Source organism: Caloenas nicobarica, chromosome Z, assembly GCF_036013445.1.
Source record: "Caloenas nicobarica isolate bCalNic1 chromosome Z, bCalNic1.hap1, whole genome shotgun sequence".
NCBI classification, from domain to species: domain Eukaryota; kingdom Metazoa; phylum Chordata; class Aves; order Columbiformes; family Columbidae; genus Caloenas; species Caloenas nicobarica.
Window position 1 is genome coordinate 43,737,341 of NC_088284.1, and position 23,645 is coordinate 43,760,985.

General features: G+C 40.8%; 1 protein-coding gene across 1 annotated transcript; it reads left to right on the plus strand.

Annotated features, from left to right (window-relative positions):
- The first annotated feature begins 6,572 nt into the window (after positions 1-6,572).
- TMEM175 (transmembrane protein 175) lies at positions 6,573-22,367 on the plus strand. Its single transcript, XM_065656784.1, has 10 exons — positions 6,573-6,805; positions 7,298-7,336; positions 8,439-8,536; positions 10,838-10,889; positions 11,775-11,810; positions 14,733-14,816; positions 15,479-15,643; positions 16,933-17,011; positions 19,374-19,515; positions 20,043-22,367. The coding sequence occupies exons 1-10, from the start codon at positions 6,641-6,643 to the stop codon at positions 20,692-20,694; spliced, it is 1,512 nt and encodes a 503-aa protein (XP_065512856.1). The 5' UTR covers positions 6,573-6,640; the 3' UTR covers positions 20,695-22,367.
- Positions 22,368-23,645: the final 1,278 nt, after the last annotated feature.

A 23,645-nucleotide genomic window follows, 5' to 3' on the forward strand; every position in this document is an offset into this window, starting at 1 on the left:
ACTGCAGCAAGAAGAGAAAGGAAAAAAAAAAAGGAAAAACCTGTTTGCCCACTGCTAAGCGGAGAAAGGGAGGCTTTATTTCCCCCCACTCTGTCTTTTTTTCCTGGAGTGTTGTCATCCGTCCCTGTTGTGGCACTGCATTGCTTCTTGGCTCTGAATCAGGGGTTGTTGGTGCTGTTTCTTTTTGCTTCCATCTCGTCTCTTAGGTTCTGGCATATCTGGGGAAGGAGCTCATCGTTTTACCTCCTTGCTGAAGTCAGTCTTTTCACGTTGGTCAGCTTTGGGGAGTCAGAGTGCTGAGTGCTTCTCTGAGTCAGACTGGTGCTGATTTGGGTGTGGAGTGGAACCAAGCTGATCTGATGTGGAGTTTGGACTGATCTATTTTCATGCTGGGCTAGAGATCTTACCATCTCAGATAGGGGTGAGAAGGAGGCTTTATTCTCCCCCACGCCCCACCCCCCCAGCAATGTTACTGCTAGAGAACTGTAATACTGCATGAAGGAGTCTGAGGGTGAAATTTAAAGGCATCACCAGTGGATCCATAGTTCTAAAGAAGCTGGGAAATTAAACCAAAAAGTTTTTTTTAATGGACTTATTCTGTGGTAACTAGTTGTAAGAGACTTCTTAGTAAATTCACTGTGCTAGTTTTTGAGATCATGGAAAAGAAAGGCCATTTTTTGAAACCAATGGAATGCCAAAATTGGAACAAAGTTTTAACAACTGAATTTTCATATTTGCCAGAAAACCCTATACCTCTTTTAGGTCAAGATTCGTTAAGTAAATTGTAAGCTCAAATAATGTTTCCTGAGAATTCTCTTTAGTTGCATGTCCTACAAGAAGCTGCTTGGATGGTGCAGATCTGCTTGCTACAAGTGAGAAATCTCCAAGGAAATTTCGAATGCTGTATTTCCATTAGTATTGGCAGCCAATGTTTCGGTAAAGCCAACACTACATTGATAGAACTGAAACAAGACTTCGATCCGGTAAGGGAAAACGATATCCAGTAAATATGACAGCCAAAATGGAGTTAGAGACTTAGATGAATAAATTTATGACAACCTTACAGGCTAACTGCATTCAATTGGACTTGCAATTTGTCTATTTATAGCTACAACATGGAAACAACCTGTGGCTATTTTGGGACAGTATGATGAGAATGCTAACAGACTGATATACCGATTGTTACTCTGATCAAGAAATGCAGGGAATAAATTTAAGTCTTAATAGGCCATGATCCTTTTGTCATATATGTACCATTTATGAAATGTAATTTTGATTTTTTTATTTGCAATCTATGTCCTTGTAAATTGCACTAGCTGATTTTCTTAACAGTATAGCTTTTGGCATGCCTAAATGTAAATTGCTGCAGAACCTGCATGTCTTTCACATCAGGTCACAGACCATGCTTGTATTTGGTCTGATCTCATATGCTTGCAGAGATTTTGTTGATGGTTCAGGGAAATCTCATAAAGCTGTAGTGGTCTGGCATGAAGATAACAATTGGCATCATTTTCTAAAAATCATTGAAGGTTCAACCCAATTAGTAGAATTTGGCGCAGCTTTACTTAAAGATTTTTAAGGATGAACCTCTGAATTTGATTTGTGATTCTGAGTACGTAGTCAAGGTCCAATGCACACATCTGATTCTGAATTTTTTTTAAAAAAACAAAAAGGAGAAGTAGGGGAAACACCACAAAACTGATTGTCAAAAGCATTGTATGTGATGAATCACTTAGATATAAGTGGTGCAGTCCAAATTCATCCTGTGATGAAACACTTTACAAGTATGACCCAAAAACATGCTAAATCAGAAAGAACCTACATTAGTTACGGTCAAATCACTAGTTAATGGTCAATGGGAAGGGCCACATCAATTGATAACCTGGGGGAGAGGCTATGCTTGTGTCTTTACAGATCAAGGGCTGCAATGGTTGTCAGTGCGAAATGTGAAACCTGTGTTATTCTCCTGACATCGACTGCTGCAGCTGCTGCGTTTTGGATGCCTGCACAGACAAAGACTAACATGTGGATTACTTTAGCCAACACGATTGGCCAGAACTCCATATGCCTAGCTATGGCATCTCCGGAAAGCCCGTTCCACACATGCTTGGTTGGCATCCCCCTTGATGACTACAGCAGCATCACACGACTGTTTCAAAGTAGTGGTCGATGCAGAGGCATTGCAATGAACTGTAATAATACTAACATGGCACTTCGGATTAATTGCTTCCCGGAAGCAGATATTGAACCACAGGAACTGGAATTGCTGGGATCTATGCCCATGGGCGCTTGTATCCAGCTGGCTTGTGAACAGTGTCAGAACAATATACAAGTGCATGAATGGATAAAACTGCAAAATGTTAATGCTACCCTTGGTGACTATAGAAATGAAACTCAATGGTGTAACGCTTTGCAGAAGAATCCAAGAGGTGCCATTGATAATGTGGGACAGCAACCCCGAAAACTCCTGAAAACTGGAGGCCGCTACAAACCAGATGAAGACCCTCAAATACCAAAAAATTACTTCCAACAAAAGGTGTGATTGAATCTATGTTTAATGCATGAACTGAGCAGTAGAAACCAATTAATGCAATTGGTGTGTGTAATAAAAACCAAGTGTGAGTCATGTGTGTGCTTGATTAGAGGAGTGATCCTCCCTGCAGCCAGCATGCTGAATAAAGTTCCTGCTTTTTAACACTTTTGAAACAGTATTAAAGAGTCTTTTTGCCAACTTTTTGGTATCACCTGCCAGGCCACCAGCAAATATCTTAAAAGAAATGTGTGTTCGTTCTGCAAACATGTGTTGACTGCTAGGAAGCAGCATGTCTTCATTTCAGGACACTTCTGAGTAGAAAGATAAATGAGGTAATAAAAGAAATAACGAAGGCAAAGCTTTTAGACAAATGAGTCCAAGCCAACCTTCAGAAAAAATAAAGCAATATTGTATTTCAGCTGCAAGAATGACTGGAGAAGGCACTGCCTACCTGTGGTAACTCAAGTGGTAGCTAGTGTGCTGCAACAGGCCACTCACCCTCAGTGAAAACCACCACTCTACAGGGTGATACATGAAGAGGTAACCAGGTTAGAGGAAATAGGCTGTCTGCACCCCTTTTGGGTTTGCCTTTTTTTTTTTTAAATCTATCCTTAGAACAAAATTTTTCAGCACATAACACCAAAAATCACCAGTTCTCAGATGACAATGATTGCTTAAATGGGTGTGAAGGAGAGCAATAAAGACATAGACTTTAAACCACAGTTAATGATTATCAGAAGTACCCTATGAAATCCATTAACTATTTTATTATCTTTCTTTAGCTTCAGAATTTGTTATGATATAAAACAAAATTAAACAAGTCATACAGAGATTTGTGTGCCTGGAGGTATTTCAGTTCTCTATAATAAATAGGCTTTGAGCTCAAGTTACATGTTCCATACAACACTTCATACAAATCATGTAAAAACATTCACAATGAAGAATTTCAGTCTCCTCCATCATGAATTCACATTATGCTGCATTCTAAAATCCTTCTGCTTTACATTGTCTCTTATGCACTATTCTCATTCAACATATGCTCCTTGCCATTTTTTATATTGTAGGGTATACGTATACTCCAACCCTAGCCTTGAATGTAAAAGGAAAAAAATATACAAAGAACGGTCAACCTTTGTAAGTGAGAAACCAAAAAAAATGGAGGCAAGAGACACCAGTGCAGAGGGAAGAGGTGCCAGGACAGGAAAGACGTGAAGGCAGGAGGATACTGGAGAAAAAGGAGGCACAAGAGAAGTTGCCTGAGCAGGACTAGAGCAGAGGCACCCACGCAAGTGCAGATGTACAAAAGAAGACACAGGGGGGCTACGCCTCTGAGGCATTTGCAGACGGTGGAGGAGCCCATGCCAGAGGAGTGGAGACAGAAACATGGAGGAGCAAAAGAAAACCAATCACAGCACACTGAGCCAAATCTCGTGTTCCCCAATGCCTCACCCAAGGGACAGAGGCCCAGAAGTGGGGAGGAAAGGTGTCCAGAAGGAAGCTGGTGTGTTTTCCCTAAGTGATCTTTTGCCATCTTTATTTTTTAATACTAGGATCAGAAATTAAAAGTTTGTTACTTGGCAACAAACTAAGTCAAATTCCCTGCAACAAAAGCGTTCCATTGCCTGTGACAGTGGGGTTGTGTTTTAGAAGGCAGCTGTCTCAGCCAAGATACATTTATCACTGGTCAATTTGTGGCGGGACTATGAATTGCTTCTGTAATAGTCATGTTGTCCCTTGCCTCTTCTGCTGAAGTTTCTTGACCAAGTGTAGAAAACACCATCAGTGCCACCAGAAAGCTGCTATGGAAAATGGAGAGATGAACCGGAAGACCTTTTAAACATGGAATCATTTCAGCAGCTGAACTTTCAATATTGCTCTGCATCTCAGGACCTCACAAAAAAGTTCTTGTTGGAGCCACAGAACTGTACCTGTCCCAGCTGAAGTCCATGCATATTCTACTTATATTTGGCACACTGATTCAATATTTCAGCCAAAAGCTTGACCCTTTTTGTTTTAGAAATTTATTTTTGCCATAGTTCTGCTATTTTCTCTATCATTTATACAATACTTCAGTTCAACTTGCTTATGAGAAGAGATTTAGTTCTGCGATCTCGCAGTTGAAGCGGCTTCTGTGTCTCAGTCACATCTCCTGTAATCAGTTCAACACATGTTCCAGTGCAGACCACTCAGATCAGCCCTAAATGAAAATGCCATTCATTAATATACCTTTTTCACAAAACTTACGCATAACAAATGCTGTTCTTACGGGCAAATGTATTCAGTCCCTTCTCTCTGGACTGTTTTTGGTATTTCACCAAGATCTCACAAGGTGATTTCCCACCCTGTTCTTTCCTAAGGCCCATTGCTAGTGCCTGATGAGAATCTCCCCATATTTATGTGAAAAAGTTACTTGGCTGCTGGTTTTTTTCCAGGTGAGGCCTCCCAGCTTTTCAGTTTTTTCCTCAGGCCTCTTCTGAGTGCAGCCAAGATTCCCAGCTTTTCTCGCATTCTTCTTTCCAGGAAGACAACTCAAAAGTTTCAAGCATATCACACTCCCAGCCTGACTAGTTCTGGCATATAGGCATCCAGAGAGTATCCACCCACTTCCTTGCAGACCCTAGCTGTTTTAAGGGCTGACTTCCACCAGACGTAGAAACACCTCTCTTGAGCAGAGCCTGGGGCACAGCTAAGTGATTTCCACAGGTTCTTCCTACTATTGACGAGATCATACTATATTATTTCCAATGCCTAGTTATGAATTTCAGAGATTTCCACAGCAGTTACAGCCTATCTGCTGGACTCTTCCTCCCCCAAAATCTATTACAAATTCATTCCAATTTGTAGTACATACTCAGCTGCGTATTTCTGATCTGGCCTCTGAACTCCTAGCTTCAGCTTATACAGGACCTGAGGAAAATAAGTTACTATTTACTGGAAGCAGCATCCTGTATTATAGGAATGCAGTATCATGATGTTTTTCAGTCTAGAACATCTTCGATAAGTAACTCCAATCAGTAGGCTGAGCTAATTGTTTATGAATTAAACCGCATTCTCCACATATCTTCAGATAGGATTTTGTGCAAACCTAGAACATTTTCACCCCATCAGAGTGTGGTTTTGCTCTCTGCAATTTGAGTTCTTCACATGATATTTGAATTCTTGGCTTATTTTCTGGATTTCTCTTATGAAATCCATTATTTAGTGAATAGCCTTTGTAGAAACTGAAAATACAAAGTTTATGATGACAAAGATACTGCCAGCAAAAACCTATCACAAATTCAGGTATGCTTCTTTTGAAGACCCTGACCATCTTTCAGTTACAGCAAAAGACTTTAAAAAAAAAAAGTCTCTGCAACAAACCCCTTTTTATTTCTCTGCAATAAACCCCTTTTGCAACAGTTCAGTTAGAGCACAACTTGACTGGAAACTAAGCCCTACGTATTCCAAACAGACTATCATTATGGTATGAACTAGACCTGCCAAGAGAATAAAAACCTGAACATAAACCAAAATCCTCCAGTTCACAGCTCCAAAAGACACAAGGCAGCACCTAAAACAACCACCAAATGGTTTTACGTGATGAAACAAGGCTGGTTATGCTTGTAAAAACCAAACCAAACCAAAAACCCAGAGGGGAGGGGATGGGGAAGTTACTTGAGAGTTCAGATGTGGATTTTAAAACATGATTTATAAACAAAGCTAAGAATCTCCAAACACGAGAGCCTCTGGTAAGTGTAATCTTTGGTGTATATACACTAGCTGTGAAGAGCTTTGGTGGCAGGTAAGATTATCAACACATCATTTATAACACTGCTTCTTCCCCAGAACCCCCCAGCTCATGTCACCTGTATCAGCCATCAACTTTAAGATTTCAAGACATCAGCACAGACATCCCCAAGTGTACAGAAATCGCTTTTAATTTATATGTATTTCCAACAGTAACAGGAGTTCCCCTGCAAGCGGCTCCCCACTTCCCCGCGCGGGTCGCCCGTCAAACCTCCCTCAGGACGACCGGCGCTCGCGCCTCACGCAAGCCCGTGCGAGAGCGAGCCCCGCCCCGCCCAACGGCCTCTCCCGCCGGCGCCGGGGGCGGAGCGCACCGGGGCCATGTCGGCTCTGCGAGCCGCGGCGCCGGGCCCCGGCGGCGGGGAGGTGGAATCCGAGCCGGTGCGCGGTCGGGTGCTGGAGCTGGAGCTGGGAAGCAGCACGCAGACGTCGCACCGGCTGTTGGCCTACAGCGACGCGCTGCTCTCCATCATCGCCACGGTGATGGTGAGCGCCCGGCCCAGGCGCGGCGTGGGGCCTGCCCGGCCTGCCTCCGCCGTGGAAGAGGCACCGGCGGCAGGGTAGCGGGACTCAGGGCGGTCAAGCCCGGCACCCGCAGCTGGGCGGGTGAGGGGAAAAGCTCCGAGCAGCTGCAGCTTGTCCCGGGCTCTCCGGTCTGCGCCCGCTGCTTCCGAGGAGCCGTGTTCGCATCTTACCGCCAGCCTGTTCCTGCAGCGCTGCCGCGAAATGTCGGCGCCGGTCCCCGAGCCGGGGAGTCGTGTGCCTGCGAGCGTGGGCCAACCCCGTGCAGCGGTGCCCAGTCTTGGGGGCCAGGTAATGCGGTGTCTTTCGGCCGAAGAGTGCCGCCTTCCAGAACTGCAGGCTGTTAGTAGCCGTGTGAACCAGGAATATTTGCGGCTACCTGAAGTTTTTTAGATTTTAATAAAGCTCTCAATAAGGAAAAGAATGTTATGAACTAATAAGCTTTTGTTGTTTCAGATTTTGCCCGTGGCTCACACAAAAATACATCCTGATCAGGTATTGTATGTGTTTTGTTTTGTTGTTTCTCTTGTTTTTGCGAGTACGTGCAACATCCTAATTTAGAACCCCACTTCAAGTTCTAGACTTTCAAAAAGCCTAAACCATTAAGTAGCACTAAAGCCAACAGAAACTTCCCATAGGGAGAGGAACCGTTGAGCTTGGGGTGAAAAATTTGAATACTGAAGATCTGTGTAATTTGCACAAGTTCTGATAATGAAACCTGCATGAGCTGTACACGTAGATTTTATCTGGTTGCTTCTGCATGAAAGATGAGTATCTAACCAAAACATCTTTCAGAAAGCATGTGCTTTTTTTGATAATAGATTATCACTTAAAGAAGCTGCTTACATAGTGCAAGCTGAATGCTGGTTTTAAAATCAGGTTAGTAATAAATGCAATGAGAATAAGCAAAAGTGGCAGAAGAAGATTACAGAAAATAAGCTAATTATGAAAGAAACAGGAATATCAAGCAGCATAAATTAATCATTTGAGAAAGCTTAGAGGATTTTTTAGTCACAATTTATTTTTCTGCTCTTAAAAACAGACCTAGATGCAAATATTTTGTCTCATGTATTTTAGGAAACTCAAATATGCCACATGAATCTATTTAAGCCATTGTGGTGGTACATGCAAAATTTGCTGTGGTTAAGCCCTCCCCTTCCTTGTTGTTGACAATCATCACATGAAAATGTGTGTGATGCTTCTACTCCACAAGTCAATGCTAAGAAAATAAAAGAGGTGTTTTGTGGCCAGCCCTCCTCTAAAATCCATTTTCACAGTAACAGTGATGAGAGAGTGCATAAATGAATCACAAGTTGAATGGAGCACTGGGAAGCCCTTCTACAGATTGAAGAGATATTTTGGTACATTGTTTGCTACTAACTATGCATTTCAGCATACTTACAAGTGTTTAATAAACCAGTTTCTCTGCATGGCAGTAAAAAGATTGCTGGAGGAGAACTGCATTCTTGGCAGACATTTTCAAAAAAATGTATTACATGACTGCAAGTCCTTTCTCATTTGCAGATAGTGCTAGTAATTTCAGAATGTAACATTTAACTTTCCTTTCTCTGTCTCTGGGTGTCACCTTCTGTTTCAGAAACTAGGTGAGAGTGTTCAGCAACTTCTTCTAGCAAAAATTTCAGTCTACTTGATGACCTTCTTAATAGTCACAGTGGCGTGGGCAGCTCATGTAAGGTAGGAACACAGTGTTTAACTCCAAAGTTAAAGAAAACCTATTGTTTAAAAGGACAGGAGGTAACCATGTGCCTGATACATTTCTGTCTTGCTGATAGGTTTCTGAATTGCCTTTTGCTGGATAATATAAAAATTCATTGTCAGGAAGTGCTACCCTAAGCAGTGAATAACTAACTGTACTCTTACACCACTGACACGGTGATACAGAGAAAACATTCTCTATATTTTAAATTAGAGTTACTCTTTGTTTTACTTCATATTCTAGATGGGATTAAACCTCTAATTATGCCAAAAAAGCATGATTTTGTAACTTGTGTGCTACACAAATAGAGGAACTGATATACCACAGGTGGCCTAAAACTCAGTCCTCAGCAGTGCTCCTCACAAAATCAACTGTAATGTTGCAGGTGCTACACTTTATAGAGCTGTGGACACCGCCATCTGCCCATGTCTTGGTAGTTGAAAATAAATTGACATGCAGGCATCATACTGGAATCAGGGCAGTTTTTGTTTGAATTTTAGAAATTGACAAATGGACTATATTCTTTCCTTAAGTGGTTTGACTGCGTTCAAATAGAGGTGTGCAACCTGTAATACTTGAAGCTGATACCTCACCTCAGTGCTTTTATCCCATTGCTTTTCTTTACTTGCCTAAGTAAATACTGAGGCATAGTTTAGGGTTTTGTGCAGAGTGGCTGGTTCTATTGATTCTAAGTGACACTTCTGTGGATCAGGAATTTAATTGGTGAGGTGTGGAGCAGTTTGGAAGAAAAGCTTATTTTCTTTGCATAATAATAACTATACTGTATCTTCAGGAGAAATGATTCAGGAGAAAAATCTGAGGCTCTGTGTGGACTCTGAAGATCTGGATCTGCTCTGGAAGACCTGTGCAGTGCTACTGCAGGGCTCAGATCCCTACACAACATTGCTTTGACTGACAAGCTAAAAGTCAGTCTAGTGCCTATCTTTCTATTTGGCATCAGGGTATCAAACAGACTTGTTCATGTTCTTGTGTGAACAGTGATCAGTGCCTTCTGGTGAAAGTCTGCCTTTGTTCATGCTTCGGAGCATTTGCTTGAGCAGTGAGCACCGGCTGTCATTCTCCAGTTAGTTCTAGGCCTTGCCTCTGTTTAAGTAAATAGGTGGTTCTGTGATAGCTAATGATAGCTGTCCTGTGGCTCCCAAGCCTTGTGCAGCTCACTAACAGTCTGCAGGCTGTCCTGTCCTGCATGTGTCAGATGGCAAAAGATAGAGCTGTTTTGGGACAAAACTGCTGTGGGAGAAAACAAACCAGTAGCTTGCCCTGTGATTTGGCTACATGTCATCCTATAGTGAAGTGGAAAGTCCTACAGAGAATCATCATCAACTCCTGCTCCCAAATCATCCCCATATCATCCATTTTCCAAGCGATAATATCGATTTGTTGCTCACTGCCTTGTTACATTTTTGGTATGTGAGTCAATGGGTCAGAACTGACATCTGGATCACTTCTTCACAAATGACTTGGCTGTTAACAGTGAAATTTACTTCAAAGTATATATATAATTTCAGGTATAGAGAAAGGATAGAGTAGGGGGAGAAAAAGAAAAGCCAGCTTGCTACATTATATGCCACTTGGCCTTCAAATAGAAATGAGGTTCTAGAGGGGGACCACGAAGATGATCAGAGGGCTGGAGCACCTCTCCTATGAAGACAGGCTGAGAAACTTGTAGTTGTTCAGCCTGGAAAAGGGAAGGCTTTGGGGTAACCTTACAGCTCTTGTAGGAGACTTACAGGAAAGCTGGAGAGGGAATTTTTACAAGGGCAGGTAGTGGTAGGACAAGGGTTAGTGGCTTACAACCGAAAGTAGATTTAGGTTAGATATTAGGAAGAAATTCCTCACTATGAGAGTGGTGAGGCACTGGAACAGGCTGCCCAGAGAAGTTGTGGATGCCCCATCTCTGGAAGTGTTCAAGGCCAGGCTGGATGGGGCTTTGAGCAACCTGGTCTAGTGGAAAGTGTTCCTGCCCATGGCAGCAAAGTTGGAACTAGATTATCTTTAAGGTCCCTTCCAACCCAAACCATTCTATGAATAACTGCTCCATGATTGAACTTGATTGTTTGTATCTTGCTTTTCAGATTTTTCTAACGTTATTTTCATGTTTGAGCTAATGAGTTTTGGTAGCAGCTGGACTACTTGTATAAACTCCGGAGCAAAAGAAATCAGGTTGCCCAATAGTATCATGAAAGTACAATTTGTGTACAGCGTTGTAAAGCATGTTTTGGGAGCTGACTTCATGATATCTTGCTTTGCCTTAACAGGTTGTTTCAGGTGATAGAGCTTATAGATGATGTCCTTGCTCTTCTAAATCTGGTAAGCCTTGTCAGACAGGCTGGATGTCTAACTAGCAAGTAGAGGTAACTTTTTTTAAGTCTGTATATACATATTGAAAAGTTTCTAATTTAAATAACATAATTGCCAAATTTCCAAGTCAGGAAGATACAAAAAGCTTGAATTCCTCCTTGCCAAAGTGGCTGATTGATAATTAATTTGCTTTTAACTTCCACATATTTTACTATAAGCTACAAGATGCTCTGCAACAGGTTAGTCTGAAGTTCATGAGGCAACAGGAAAGGCATCTATGGCAAAAGCTTTTGACTCTGTTCCTCAGTGCCCAGCTAAAATATCTGTACCCCAGGCTTAAGAAAATGTAACACTTTGTCTTTTGTGGCAAAAAATCTTAAGTGGTAGGTTTGAATTACAGTTATGTTTTCAGTCATTTTGCTGTTTAAGTTGTTCAGAAATTAATTCTGAAGTTTTCAAAGTAATGCATTTCTTTGCATGTGAGGTGGTTTTGTTTGTTTTATTTTTTAGATTTGGCTTTTTTATATATGAAGTATTTGTGATCAGAGATCAATGGTTTTGACAAATCAGGAATACCTCTTTAGAAGGTGTCGTACTTTTGGCATTGCTACTGTAGGTTAAGAACCACAGCAAAACTTCTACCTGTGGTGTTGGTAATGAAATGGCAGTGTTTTCTAAAATAGGCCTGTACAGTTTGAATTGCAAACATGGAAGATGTGTACAGAACTAGCAATTTGTTACAATCAAAGCTTAGCAACTTCAGAAATGTATGTTTTTAATGACTCAGCACAAGCATTTCATTTGTTTTTGTTGCATCCTCTAGACACATCTTTAATGAGGAAATTGCTTGCTTTGCATTTTACCTAGTGTTTTGGTACATTTCTTCTTTTTTAGGCTTGTATGATGATCATAACATTCTTGCCCTACACAGTAAGTGCTCTTCTAAAGTTTTACATATGTTTAAATTATGGAGTTTTTTCTTTATTTATTTGGAAATACTTTACTAAAGTATTCAGAAACCCAGGAGAGTGTTATTAATATTACAGTATAAATGCTGAATACACTGTAATAGTTAAGGCTTACTTTTTAAAAAATTCTGGGGGGTGCACTTTATAACTTTCAATTACTGCATGTTATAGACCTGATAGAAAATGAGTATTCTAGAAGAAAAATTATGGTAATAGAAAGTCATAGTTTCCAATAATTTATTTTTTTGAAAGCGGCTGTATTGAAAAATGTTGAAGTTGCCTGATCAGAATTTTGCATTTTGTAAGGGAACTAGAGCTGCGTTTCAAACTCCTCTTTAGATGACAGAACATTTTCCTTTTGTAATCTAGACAGAATTTTTGGTATCACTTTTGTCTTACTCAGCAAGGTTGATTCTTGCAGCAAATAATTCATTTTTATTAAATCTGCAAATCTGATTTCTGCACAATTTCTGGTCAGATGACCTTTAGACCTAGCAAGCATATTTGCAACTGAACACCATATTAGCAGAACAAAACACTTGCTTAAAATGCATCTTGACTTTTGTATATGTATTTTGTATGACTTTTGTGTATGCATCTTGACTTATATAACAGATTTATATGACAGGCCCCTGTTTCATTGTGGATATATCTGTGTTATATATTAGTCTGCAAAGAATAAGGCTGTGGTCAGTAAACCAGTATCAGCAAGAGCACATACTTCTTTGCTTTGAAGCTGAAATAATTTGTCAATGTTACCCTAATACTGCTCCCTGCTTTTTTCCCCCGGTAATGAAGCTGCAGAAACTAATACAGCAGGGATTCATGGAGGTAGAGAAATTAAAAGATTGAAAAAGGTCTTCTAATATCAAGAATTTTCACAGCTATGAACATCTTGTCTACTGAAAACACTGTTAAACTTTATGTTAAGCTACAAGCCTCTCTACACTGCTGGAGGCTGTCCTGAGGAGCCCCATACCCCTGAGGCCCCAGAGGAAGTCAGGACAATGGAGGGGTTTGCCTCGGTTGATGAGGACTGGGTTAGGGACCAATTAAGCAATCTGGCCATCCAAAAATCCATGGGTCCTGATGGGATGCACCCGCAGGTGCTGAGGGAGCTGGCTGAAGTCATTGCTAGACCACTATCCATCATCTTTGCTAAGTTGTGGGAAATGGGAGAGATGCCTGAGGACTGGAGGAAAGCAAATGTCACTCCAGTCTTCAAAAAGGGCAAGACGGAGGATCAAGGTAACTATAGACCAGTCAGCAGCCTCACCTCCATCCCTGGAAAGGTGATGGAACAACTTGGTGCCATGTCAAGGCATATCAAAGATAAGAGGGTCATTAGGGGCAGTCAATATGGCTTCACCAAGGGAAAGTCATGCTTAACCAACCTCATGGCCTTTTATGAGGACATAACCAGGTGGATAGATGATAGTAAAGCAGTGGACATGGTCTATCTTGATTTCAGTAAAGCATTTGACACCATCTCCTGCAGCATCCTCGCAGCTAAACTGAGGAAGTGTGGAATGGTTGATCGGGTAGTGAGGTGGACTGTGAACTGGCTGAAGGAAAGAAGCGAGAGAGTTGTGGTCAATGGGACGGAGTCTAATTGGAGGCCTGTATCTAGTGGAGTCCCTCAAGGGTCGGTACTGGGACCAGTACTGTTCAATATATTCATCAATGACTTGGATGAGGGAATAGAATGCACTGTCGGCAAGTTTGCTGATTACACAAAACTGAGAAGAGTCGCTGACACACCAGAAGGCTGTACTGCCGTCCAGCGAGACTTGGGCAGGCTGGAGAGTTGGGCATGGAAAAATTTAATGAAATATAACAAGGGCAAGGGTAGAGTCTTGCATCTGGGCAGGAACAACCCCAGGTTCCAGTATAAGTTGAGGAACAACCTCTTGGAGAGTAGTGTAGGGGAAAGGTACTTGGGGGTCCTGGTGGACAGCAGGATGACCATGAGCCAGCACTGTGCCCTTGTGGCCAGGAAGGCCAATGGCATCCTGGGGTGTATTAGAAGGGGGGTGGTTAGTAGGTCGAGAGAGGTTCTCCTTCCCCTCTACTCTGCCCTGGTGAGACTATATCTGGAATATTGTGTCCAGTTCTGGGCCCCTCAGCTCAAGAAGGACAGAGAACTGCTGGAGAGAGTCCAGTGCAGAACCACAAAGACGATTAAGGGAGTGGAGCATCTCCCTTATGAGGAAAGGCTGAGGGAGCTGGGTCTCTTTAGCTTGGAGAAGAGGAGACTGAGGGGTGACCTCATTAATGTTTATAAATATGTAAAGGGTGAGTGTCATGAGAATGGAGCCAAGCTCTTCTTGGTGACAACCAATGATAAGACAAGGGGCAATGGGTACAAATGGGAACACAGGAGGTTCCGCTTAAATGAGAAGAAACTTCTTCTCAGTGAGGGTGACGGAGCACTGGAACAGGCTGCCCAGGGAGGTTGTGGAGTCTCCTTCTCTGGAGACATTCAAAACCCGCCTGGACACATTGCTGTGTAACCTGATCTAGGTGTTCCTGCTCTGGCAGGATGATTGGGCTAGATGATCTTTCAAGATCCCTTCTAATCCCTAACATTCTGTGAATCTGTGATTCTGTGAAGCCAGTCTGTAGTTGCTATGGAGATATAGTATCAGAGAGGTTTAAGGTTTTGCAGTATCAACTTGAGAGCAGAGCCATTTCTCCAGATGCCTTTGGTTTGGATGCCTGCATGTTTGTGACTAGAAATTGCGTTTAGTGGAGTTATGTTGAAATGCAAAGTATTAATAGGTTTTTGACTTTGAGTATTGAATGAAGAGTGCTTCTGTTTCTCTACTGTTATTCCTACATAGCTTCTTAATTAAATATTTGATCTCATTGCATTTCTTTTTAGTTTTCCTTAATGGCCTCCTTTCCAGAGGTACCTTTTGGCATTTTCCTGTTCAGTGTCTGTGCTGTTGTCATTGGCCTTATACAGGTATTGGAGCTATCCATTTACATTTTCATTTTTAAATAGATTTTCTTGGGTAGAACTAAAATGAGATTTCTTAACTATGTGTATAAATTACTAAATGTCTTTTTTGTTTGTATAGCATTCTTTTTCAAATTTGTGTTTATTGTGATCATATAGTGTCTGTATATAAGATGAAAGTTTGCATTGCCACTGTCCTGTGAAACTGATTTCTGCAACTAAAACAGCTGATCTCAAAGTCCACAGACTAGTAATTCATTTTCCACTCATTAAAAGTGCCTTGGGGAAATAGCAGTTGACTTTTCCTGTTGAGATTCTTACTGAGCCATGCAGCAATGGCTGAGTGAACATGGGCTTTCAGTCTCAGTCCAATGACACTGTTTTTCTACTGGTGCAGTGCCTTGTCACTTTCTTTTCCATATTGTGGAGGTCTTCATTCTTCTTTATATAAGATCCATGGTCATGACAAGCTCTGCAGAAGAGACTAAAATCCTGACATGGAGTGTATTGTGAAATCTCAGTGTTTCTAAGACCAGCCTTCCATGTGAGAATAAAGAATAAGGTTGAAAGTGTGTTGGAATTTGTTGATTTATAGTTTTACAGTTTTATATTTGAAATGCTGCATATACTTCTATGTAATAACTTCAGTAATGCTCTTCTCCTTGTAGGCTGTGATAGTAGTGTATGGATTCTATCACCCACACTTACTGAATCAACAGATACAGGTGTCTGAAAATCAGAATTTCTATAAACGTCATATCTTAAAGATTATCCTAAGAGGACCACTTTTATGCTTTTTAGCAGCCATCTTTTCCTTTTTCTTTATTCCTTTGGTAAGTTTTCCTGGTTAACCAAAAACTTTGATTCAGCAATTTATATTAGTTGTATTTAGGACATGTCCATGTTAAACTTGCAGGTTTTCCCAGTTGCCAGTTCTGTGATGTTGTAATCATGGATGCTGTTTTGCGTTGAAGGTGTTCAATTCACAGATACCAATCCGTAATTAGATCCATGAGTTTGGGTAGTTTTGAGATAATATTCTGCTACAATATTTGCTTTACTTTCTCCATCTGATTTTTTTTTTCTTTTTAATGCTTCTCTTAATTAGAAACAGGTCTTCTAAACTGTAATGCAGCATGTTGCTTATCATAAGTAGGTGAGATAATGTGGAAGGTTACATGAAATAAACATCACATTGCACAAACTGAAGAGAAGTGAAGATAATTGCTGCACTAATTCAGGGTGTAAGAGCAAATAGCATAAGCAGACAAGTTAGCCAGCCTGCACCTCAACACAGATATTTTTAGCTAAGGCCTGTTCTTACATAGCCTTCTTCTCTGCCATCCTTATTAAATAGCTTTTGTCTTTCTCAGAATCCCCACTTAGAACTGAAATCTAGTTTTTGGATGTATCCTGAGCTTCCTTTCCTCTGTCTTGTCATTTAGGAAAAGGTGGATTTAACTGAATTTTGAGAGAGTTTCTATGGGAATTACCAGTGTTTAAATAATCCTCAAATTTGACAGGAATCAGGTTGCTGTTGATAAAAGGGACAGTTGAGTCCAAATGTGAAAAGGCCTAATTTTAACAGAAAATATGTTTTTCTCTTGCACCCTTACTTCCCTCTAGTCCCTTGCCTTGTTCATTAGTGTATTTTATTTTAATATTAATAACAGCGAAATTAGTCTCCAAGCTGCTCTTGTGCTTAGACCTATGCAAAACCTGTGAACCACTTATGACCCAGTGAGCTTTCTTTGAGACACAAGTGGTAGAATCATAGAATATCTCAAGTTGGAAGGCACCCATAAGGATCATGTGGGATAGTTCTCTAGCTTCCAAACAAATCGTTACTGCATTTTTGTTAGCAGAATTATTTCCCTTCTTGTTTTAGCTTGCTTCACAACTGGTACTAAGTTAGGTATCAGAAAGCAGTGTTAGGTTGCACATGTGATATTCAGGAGGTGCATGTCCATTTCAGGCCAGCCTTTTCTGTGTCATGAAGTCAAAATTTGTTTTTCTCGATGTGATTACACCTAAAGATTGAGAGTAGTAGTTTCATATTAAGCTTGGAAGGTAGTTTATATTTTGATAACTAAATTTAAACTGTTCATTTTCCTCTCCATAGTCTTATGTACTTCTTGGGCTTGTAATAATTTTTCCGCATCTCACTCGATTCGCTACATGGTGTAAAACCAAGATTGTTGGTGAGTAACAATATTTGTAGGAGTATGTTCAGATCTGTTATTACGTTGTCAACATGTTATCAAAACAGCCTGAAACGACGTAATCTCAGTTCTACTTTCAGTCTTGGAACATAGTGATTTGGGTGTTTATTGCTGTGCTTCCAAACAGTTTATCTGTCACTCCCTGGTTTGCCTTGTTATGTGACTGGATTTGTGTAAGGCACAACACATTCAAATATCATTTCTGAGCGCAGAACCTCTCTGGTTTGTCCTGAATAAACACAGGCATGCACATACAAGTATATGAAAAAATAGCTGCAGGACACCTATCCCTTTTCCCTCCTAAAAAAGGGAGCATGGAGATTGAAAAATACAGGAAGGAAACTCTGTGCCTGTGTCACTTTCTTCCCACCAATACTGTATGGTCCCACATTTTCAAACTGGCAAGCAGAGCACCTATAATTCAAACTTTTTCAGGGTAATTAACTGTTTAGGTTGCTACATCTCACTGCTATGGTTTAAAGGCTTAAGTCTGTGTAAATCCTTCCTTCCTTCCTTCATGCTTATGTTTTTTCTGCCCTCCTTGTGTCAGCACTAACACATGCACAACCACACCAACAGCCAGAGGTGCTCTTAAACTCTGTTGAGTAGGAGGTTGCCAGTAGCAAAATAAAGGAGAAGGTGGTATCATGCAACCTACTCAGCCAAAAGGTAAAGAATCCCTCATTGAGAGCAATATAAACTGACCAGAAAACCACTGAGCAGATCATGTTTTCGGAATTGGCACTGCTGAGGTGAGTCAGAAGAATAACACTTTTGTGCTGCTGCTGTTGAGCCTCGTACAATTCCGTCTGTGTACACTGCAAATGTAAACATACTTTTGACTTCCCCGTGTGGCAGTAATAGTAGACAGAAATGCTTTGAAATTACAGAATTGCTTCAGCTGGAAGAGATCCTCAAGATCATCAAGTCCAACCATAACCTATTTCTAGCACTAAACCATGACACTACGACCCTCATCTAAAAGCCTTTCAAAGACCTCCAGGGATGGTGACTCGACCACTTCCCTGGGCAGCCTGTTCCAATGCCTGACAACCCCTTCTGTGAATAATTTTTTCCTGATATCCAATCTGAACCTCCCCTGGTGCAAGTTGACTCCATTTCCTCTTGTCCTATCACTTGCTACTTAGGAAAAGAGACCAACACCCTCCATGCTACAGCCTCCTTTCAGGTAGGTGTAATGAGCAATAAGGTCTCCCCTTAGCCTCCTTTTCTCCAGGCTAAACAGCCTCAGTTCCCTCAACTGCTCCTCATCAGATTTGTGCTCCAGGCCCCTCACCAGCTTTGTCACCCTCTGCACTCTCTCCAGCACCTCAATGTCGTTCTTATGATGAGGGGCCCAAAACTGAACACAGTATTCAAGGTGGGGCCTCACCAGTGCCGAGTAGAGTGGCACTTCTCTAGTCCTGCTGGCCACACTATTCCTGATACAAGCCAGGATGCTGTTGGCCTTTTTGGCCACCTGGGCACACTGCTGGCTCATTCAGCTGGCTGTCAATCAATACCCCCAGATCCCTTTCTGCCAGGCAGCTTTCCAGCTCTCGGAGCCAGAGGATAAACATATATGAATATTGCCTGTGTCAAGTGCGATGGGGGCACTGCATTTTGCAGTCAGGTCATGTATATGTATGTCTCACCCTGTCAGATGGGTGACATAAATTACTGCTCTATTGTCTGAGTTGTGGTTACAGTTACTTTTTATTCATTTCCTCTCCTTACTTTTTCTGGAAGCTGTACCATTTTCTTCGTCCAAATTATACTCCTGAAGTGGTGTACCTTGGCTGGCAGTTCAGATTTCAGTCTTTAGGGATGTGTTTGACATTTCCTGTATGAGCTCCAGAACCCCACCTTTTGAACAAGACTGGATTTATTTTAAAGCAGACCATCTGATGTCCCAGTGCAGCCCTGTGCTCCATTGAGTTTCTTCTCCCATGCAGTATAAGTTCTCCACACTGTCTTAGAGGACATGCAGGTATTAGGGCTTCCTGAGATATAGCATCAGATTTGTTTAGCACAAATGATTTGTTCAATTACAGCTTTGAGTCATTATGCACTTGGCGGAAATGGTCTGCCATGTAGTTTAAAGGCCAGGGCTCTTTTGTCCCTGAAGCACTTGTCCGGAAAGCAACATGACGTTCAGAGGGAGGTACAGCTGCTGAAAAAAGTGGAGTGACTGATCTGTGTGGATGAATGGCACCCTTCTTTCTTCCTTAATGATTTTGGCAGGTGGGGAGAAAGTGAGATCACATTAGGTTGTTTAACTACCTTGCTTTATACTTCCTGATTTTGTCTTTCACTAGTAAACATCTGGATTTGTTTCCAGGTCAGAGAGATGAAGAGGAGGAACACCATAGCTTAGAAACCTTCACTTTTTACCTCAGCGAGCCTCTGAGTAAGGAACGGGTAGAAGCATTCAGTGATGGAGTCTATGCTATTGTAGCAACCCTGCTGATCTTGGATATATGGTAAGGCTTTGTGTTGTCTCTTACACTTTGTATTGTTAAATATGATATTAACTTTTGTCTATATGTAATATTTGAGGAAATAAAATTAACCAAATGTTGACTTCTAAAACCTGCAGTGGTTGCTTTAAGTATGATTTTCTAGAAAGATACAGGACACAAAGGATATTTTTAATGCCCACATTTCAGCAGTAGTGATCATCGGTCTATTTAATGTTTGTTGGGTGGGAGACTTGAAGAACAAAGCTTCCTTTTTGCTTAGTTTTCAGATAAAAGGCTGATTAGTCACTGGGGCAACCTTATTACATTAACGTAAAGGAATGCCAACTTACTTTCAGATTTCTTTTCAGATCTAATTTATTTGCAGAGCTGTTATTTGAAACGCTCTTTTTAAGTTACAAATTAGAGAACTACAAAGTGGACGCCTGTTGTTCCCTACTTGCTCACAGCAAAGCAACATAGTTCAGTGTTCTTCCAGGTATGTTTTTATAACAGCAATATGCAAAATAAAGTAAGTTTTCTCTTCACAGTGAAGACAACGTTCCTGATCCTAGGGAAGTTGAGGAGAAGTTCCATGGCAGCCTTCTTGAAGCTTTAAGTGAATATGGGCCAAACTATCTTGCCTACTTTGGCTCATTTGTAACAATTGGTCTCCTGTGGTTTGTCCATCACTCACTTTTTCTTTATGTAATAAAAGCTACACGATTAATGGGGCTGCTTAACATACTTTCATTGGCTTTCATTGGTGGGCTTCCGCTAGCTTACCAGCTGACCAGTGAATTTGCAGAGAAGTCTCACAATGAAATAGAAGCCATTCAGGTCAGCTGTGTTATCACTTTCTTTGCCAGCATATTTCAGTTTGCAATATGGACTACAGCCCTCCTCTATGAAAGGGAAACTTTACATCCTTTTGCTAGATACGGTGGCAAAGAGCATGCCTTCATGTTTGCAAAGCTAGCTCTCTACCCTTGTGTAAGCCTCGGGGCCTTCTTTCTAACATGCTTGTTAAGTGAATTTAGCACAGCAATTTTCCATCTTATGCAGATTGTAATCCCATTTGCTTTTCTTGCCTTACGCATTTTTGTTAGAATTTCTTTAACTGTCATAAAGTCCATGATGTCTCTCTCCAAACGGAAGGTCGTATTGTTAGAAGAAGAGGAGGCATGTTTATCTCCTACGTAGACACTGTCCTAAATTTCCACGCAGTGCATGTGAAGTTACAGCATTAACTTCAGTTCTCCTAACTCACGTGATCTTCATTTGTGGATTATATTGACCTAAAACAAAGTTTGCATTGTCTGTAACTGGGGCATATTTAAGTTTTAGTTGGTCATGCTTGAGACTCTTTCTCCAAAACCTGTAATTGAAAAAATTGGGTAAGGGATACAAAAGAAAAAAAGCGTGTTCCACTTCCTTTAGAGTTACTCTTTGGAAAAAAAATTGCTGCTTGATATGTAACTGCAGGGGTAATCGATTAAGAAGTGCACAAACAGATGCCCAGAAAAATGCCTTTTTTTTGAAATATGATGGTCATTACAGCAGCCCAACACAAGTATAGAAGCTGGTTGTGCTACTTTAAGATAGGGAGTGAGACTTGGAAGACATGGAGACCTCTGAATGGTGCATCATGACAGAACCTTTGTGCATACAGGTTGCTGTTCTCCTTTTTTTTTTTTTTTTTAATGGTTACAACGTCTCTTCTGCAGAGTCAGAAACTTGTGATAGCATTTTGAAAACTACTTGTGTTTGAGTGGCTCTGAGCATGAGTTAGGTGGGAGTTGGAACTGTGACTTGTATGCAGTCTTCCAGGCTCCGTGAACACAAGTTCTTCAAACCTATCTATTGTTTTTAAAAAAAGATGTATTTAACAAATGAGGGTTCATGTGGCTATGTATCCAAGGTTTGAACTAGCTGTGGTATCTCCCAGGGAAGAGATTCAAAGAGCTATGGACTAGAGGTAAATTTGTTTTCAGTTCTGAAGCAGCTGCTCATCTGAAATGAAAGGTTTGGATTTCTCAGGCTTTTGGTGTTTGTTTTCATGCCTGTTGAAAGGAACATCCTTCTTTTATTCTGAAGGCATGATATCATATTCAGAGAGAACATAAGACTTTCCTGCCAGTGTAAGAGTTCCCCATCAGGTAAGGGGGTTGAGTTTTTCCCTAAGTAGAGATACCTGAGTCTCAGCAAGACAGCAAAAGAAACTAACCATGTAGAAGTTTCAGTCCATGGCATGTCAGATTTTTTTACACTTACGTGCAGTTTCATAAGCTTTATTCTTATCAAACATTACCCTGCAGAGAGCTGTACAGAAGGACTGGGCAAAGATGTCTAGCCTCTGGCTGCCCTGGAAGCCTTTACATTTCTTTTTTGGGAGAGCCATTAGTTTGTATCTCGAACTGTCATAGTGCTTGATAACATAATGCTATATTCAAAGGCATTTCAGGGATTTTGTTGTTCCGCTTAAACAAACACAAAAACAACCAAACCAAACAAAACAAACCAGTGGCAAACTATGCCTGGAGTAATTGCTAGTGAAAGCAAATTCAGATATCTTATTTCAGTTGAGATCAGTTGCGAAAGCACTTGTGCTTTTGGTTTGAAGCACCTTAGTATCAATATGTAATTGTTAGTATTTCATACATACTTGTTATGAGAGAGTATGTTCAGATATGTAAGGGGTTTTATACCTGGTTGGTGTTAAATGACTTGCAGTAGGATTCTGCATTGTGTTGTATATTACAGGGTGTTTCTGATATTTAACAAAAGCACTTTTGGTTCTATATGGTTTTGCTTCTAATGTGCAGCAGGCACATAATAAGCAGTGAATATGTGTATTTGTAATAAATTTCAATCAGTGAAAAAACAAAGCATCTAGTGCTTTATTTCTGCTCTGCAGGTGAAATTGAAATCTGATGTCTACAACTAAAATGATATTGAACATTATTTTTATTTTTTTCCTTCAAAATCATCAAGGTCCCTTTCAACTTCAACCATTCTGTGATTTTGTGTGAAACACCCAAAAGCTTTTAATGTGAAGTAAAGAAACATTTATTTTACTTCTGTTGGTACTTGAAAAAAATGAGACCTGAAACTGAATCTGACCGAAGAGTTTCGTTCCATTGTTTACAGGGATGCTTTGAAGAGTGGTGAGTTGCAATGTATAAGTACTACAAGGAACTGTATTGGCTAACTAACGCATTTTTCCTTTTTTCTTTTTTTTTTTCCCCACTTGCCAGTAAGTAATTTGTTCTGCAGAAAGAACAATTCTTCATGTGCTTGTAGTCAAGATACTGTTATTCAATCAAAATTTACTAATAAATCAGAACCTAAACTTGAGGGCAAACTTGACCTGAAGTTTTGAAAAATCGGAATTGGCTTAGGGTAATTCTGATAGTACGTTCTGGAGGAACAAACTGCATTTCGGAATGAGGCATTAATATGAACTCTGTGTTTCTCAAGTAGATTCCCAAATCTAACAGTAACTAGCTGTTCTTTACAGAATTAGTAATGACCACAGGTTTTTGTCCCTAGAAAAATTCAAGTGAAACACTTAAAATGATTATAATGATCTCAGAATCACAGAATGGATGAGGTTGGAAGGGATCTCTGTAGACTGTCTAGTCCAACCTTCCTGTTTAAAATAGGGTTGGCTAGAGCTGGTTGCTAAGGTCTGTGCCCAGTCAGACTTTGAGCATCTACACAGATGGAGACACCACAGCCACTCAACAGGTTAACCTGTTTCAATGTCCAATTGCCTTAGACTAAAAAAAAAAAAAAAATTCTTGTACAAGTGGTGCTCCAGCACCTGCATTGTCTCCATTGCCCTTTGGTGGACTTGCCCTAGAATGTCCACGTCTCTCCTGTAAGGGGAGAGGAGAGCTGGACACAGCCTGCTGGATATGCTCTCACCACTCACTTCTTTGACTTGCAGTGGCATTCTCCTGGCCTTCTTTGTCTCCTGGCCTTCTTTGCCAGAATAGTAGTTTTAACTAAATAAAATTTCCTGAAAGCAAAGAAGTAAAATTGCAGTAAAATATTGCAGTAAAACTTTCCTTCTAATGACACTGAAATTCTTTGCCTATGGTACTGGTACTGCCAGTCAGGAACAACTGTCTCCCAGACAGAATAGGTCA

Coding starts and splice junctions, on each gene's coding strand:
- TMEM175 (XM_065656784.1), top strand. CDS start 6,641: ATGTCGGCTCTGCGAGCCGCGGCGCCGGGCCCCGGCGGCGGGGAGGTG. Junction 11,811..14,732: donor TAACATTCTTGCCCTACACA/GTAAGTGCTCTT, acceptor ATTTCTTTTTAG/TTTTCCTTAATGGCCTCCTT. Junction 19,516..20,042: donor CTGCTGATCTTGGATATATG/GTAAGGCTTTGT, acceptor TTCTCTTCACAG/TGAAGACAACGTTCCTGATC.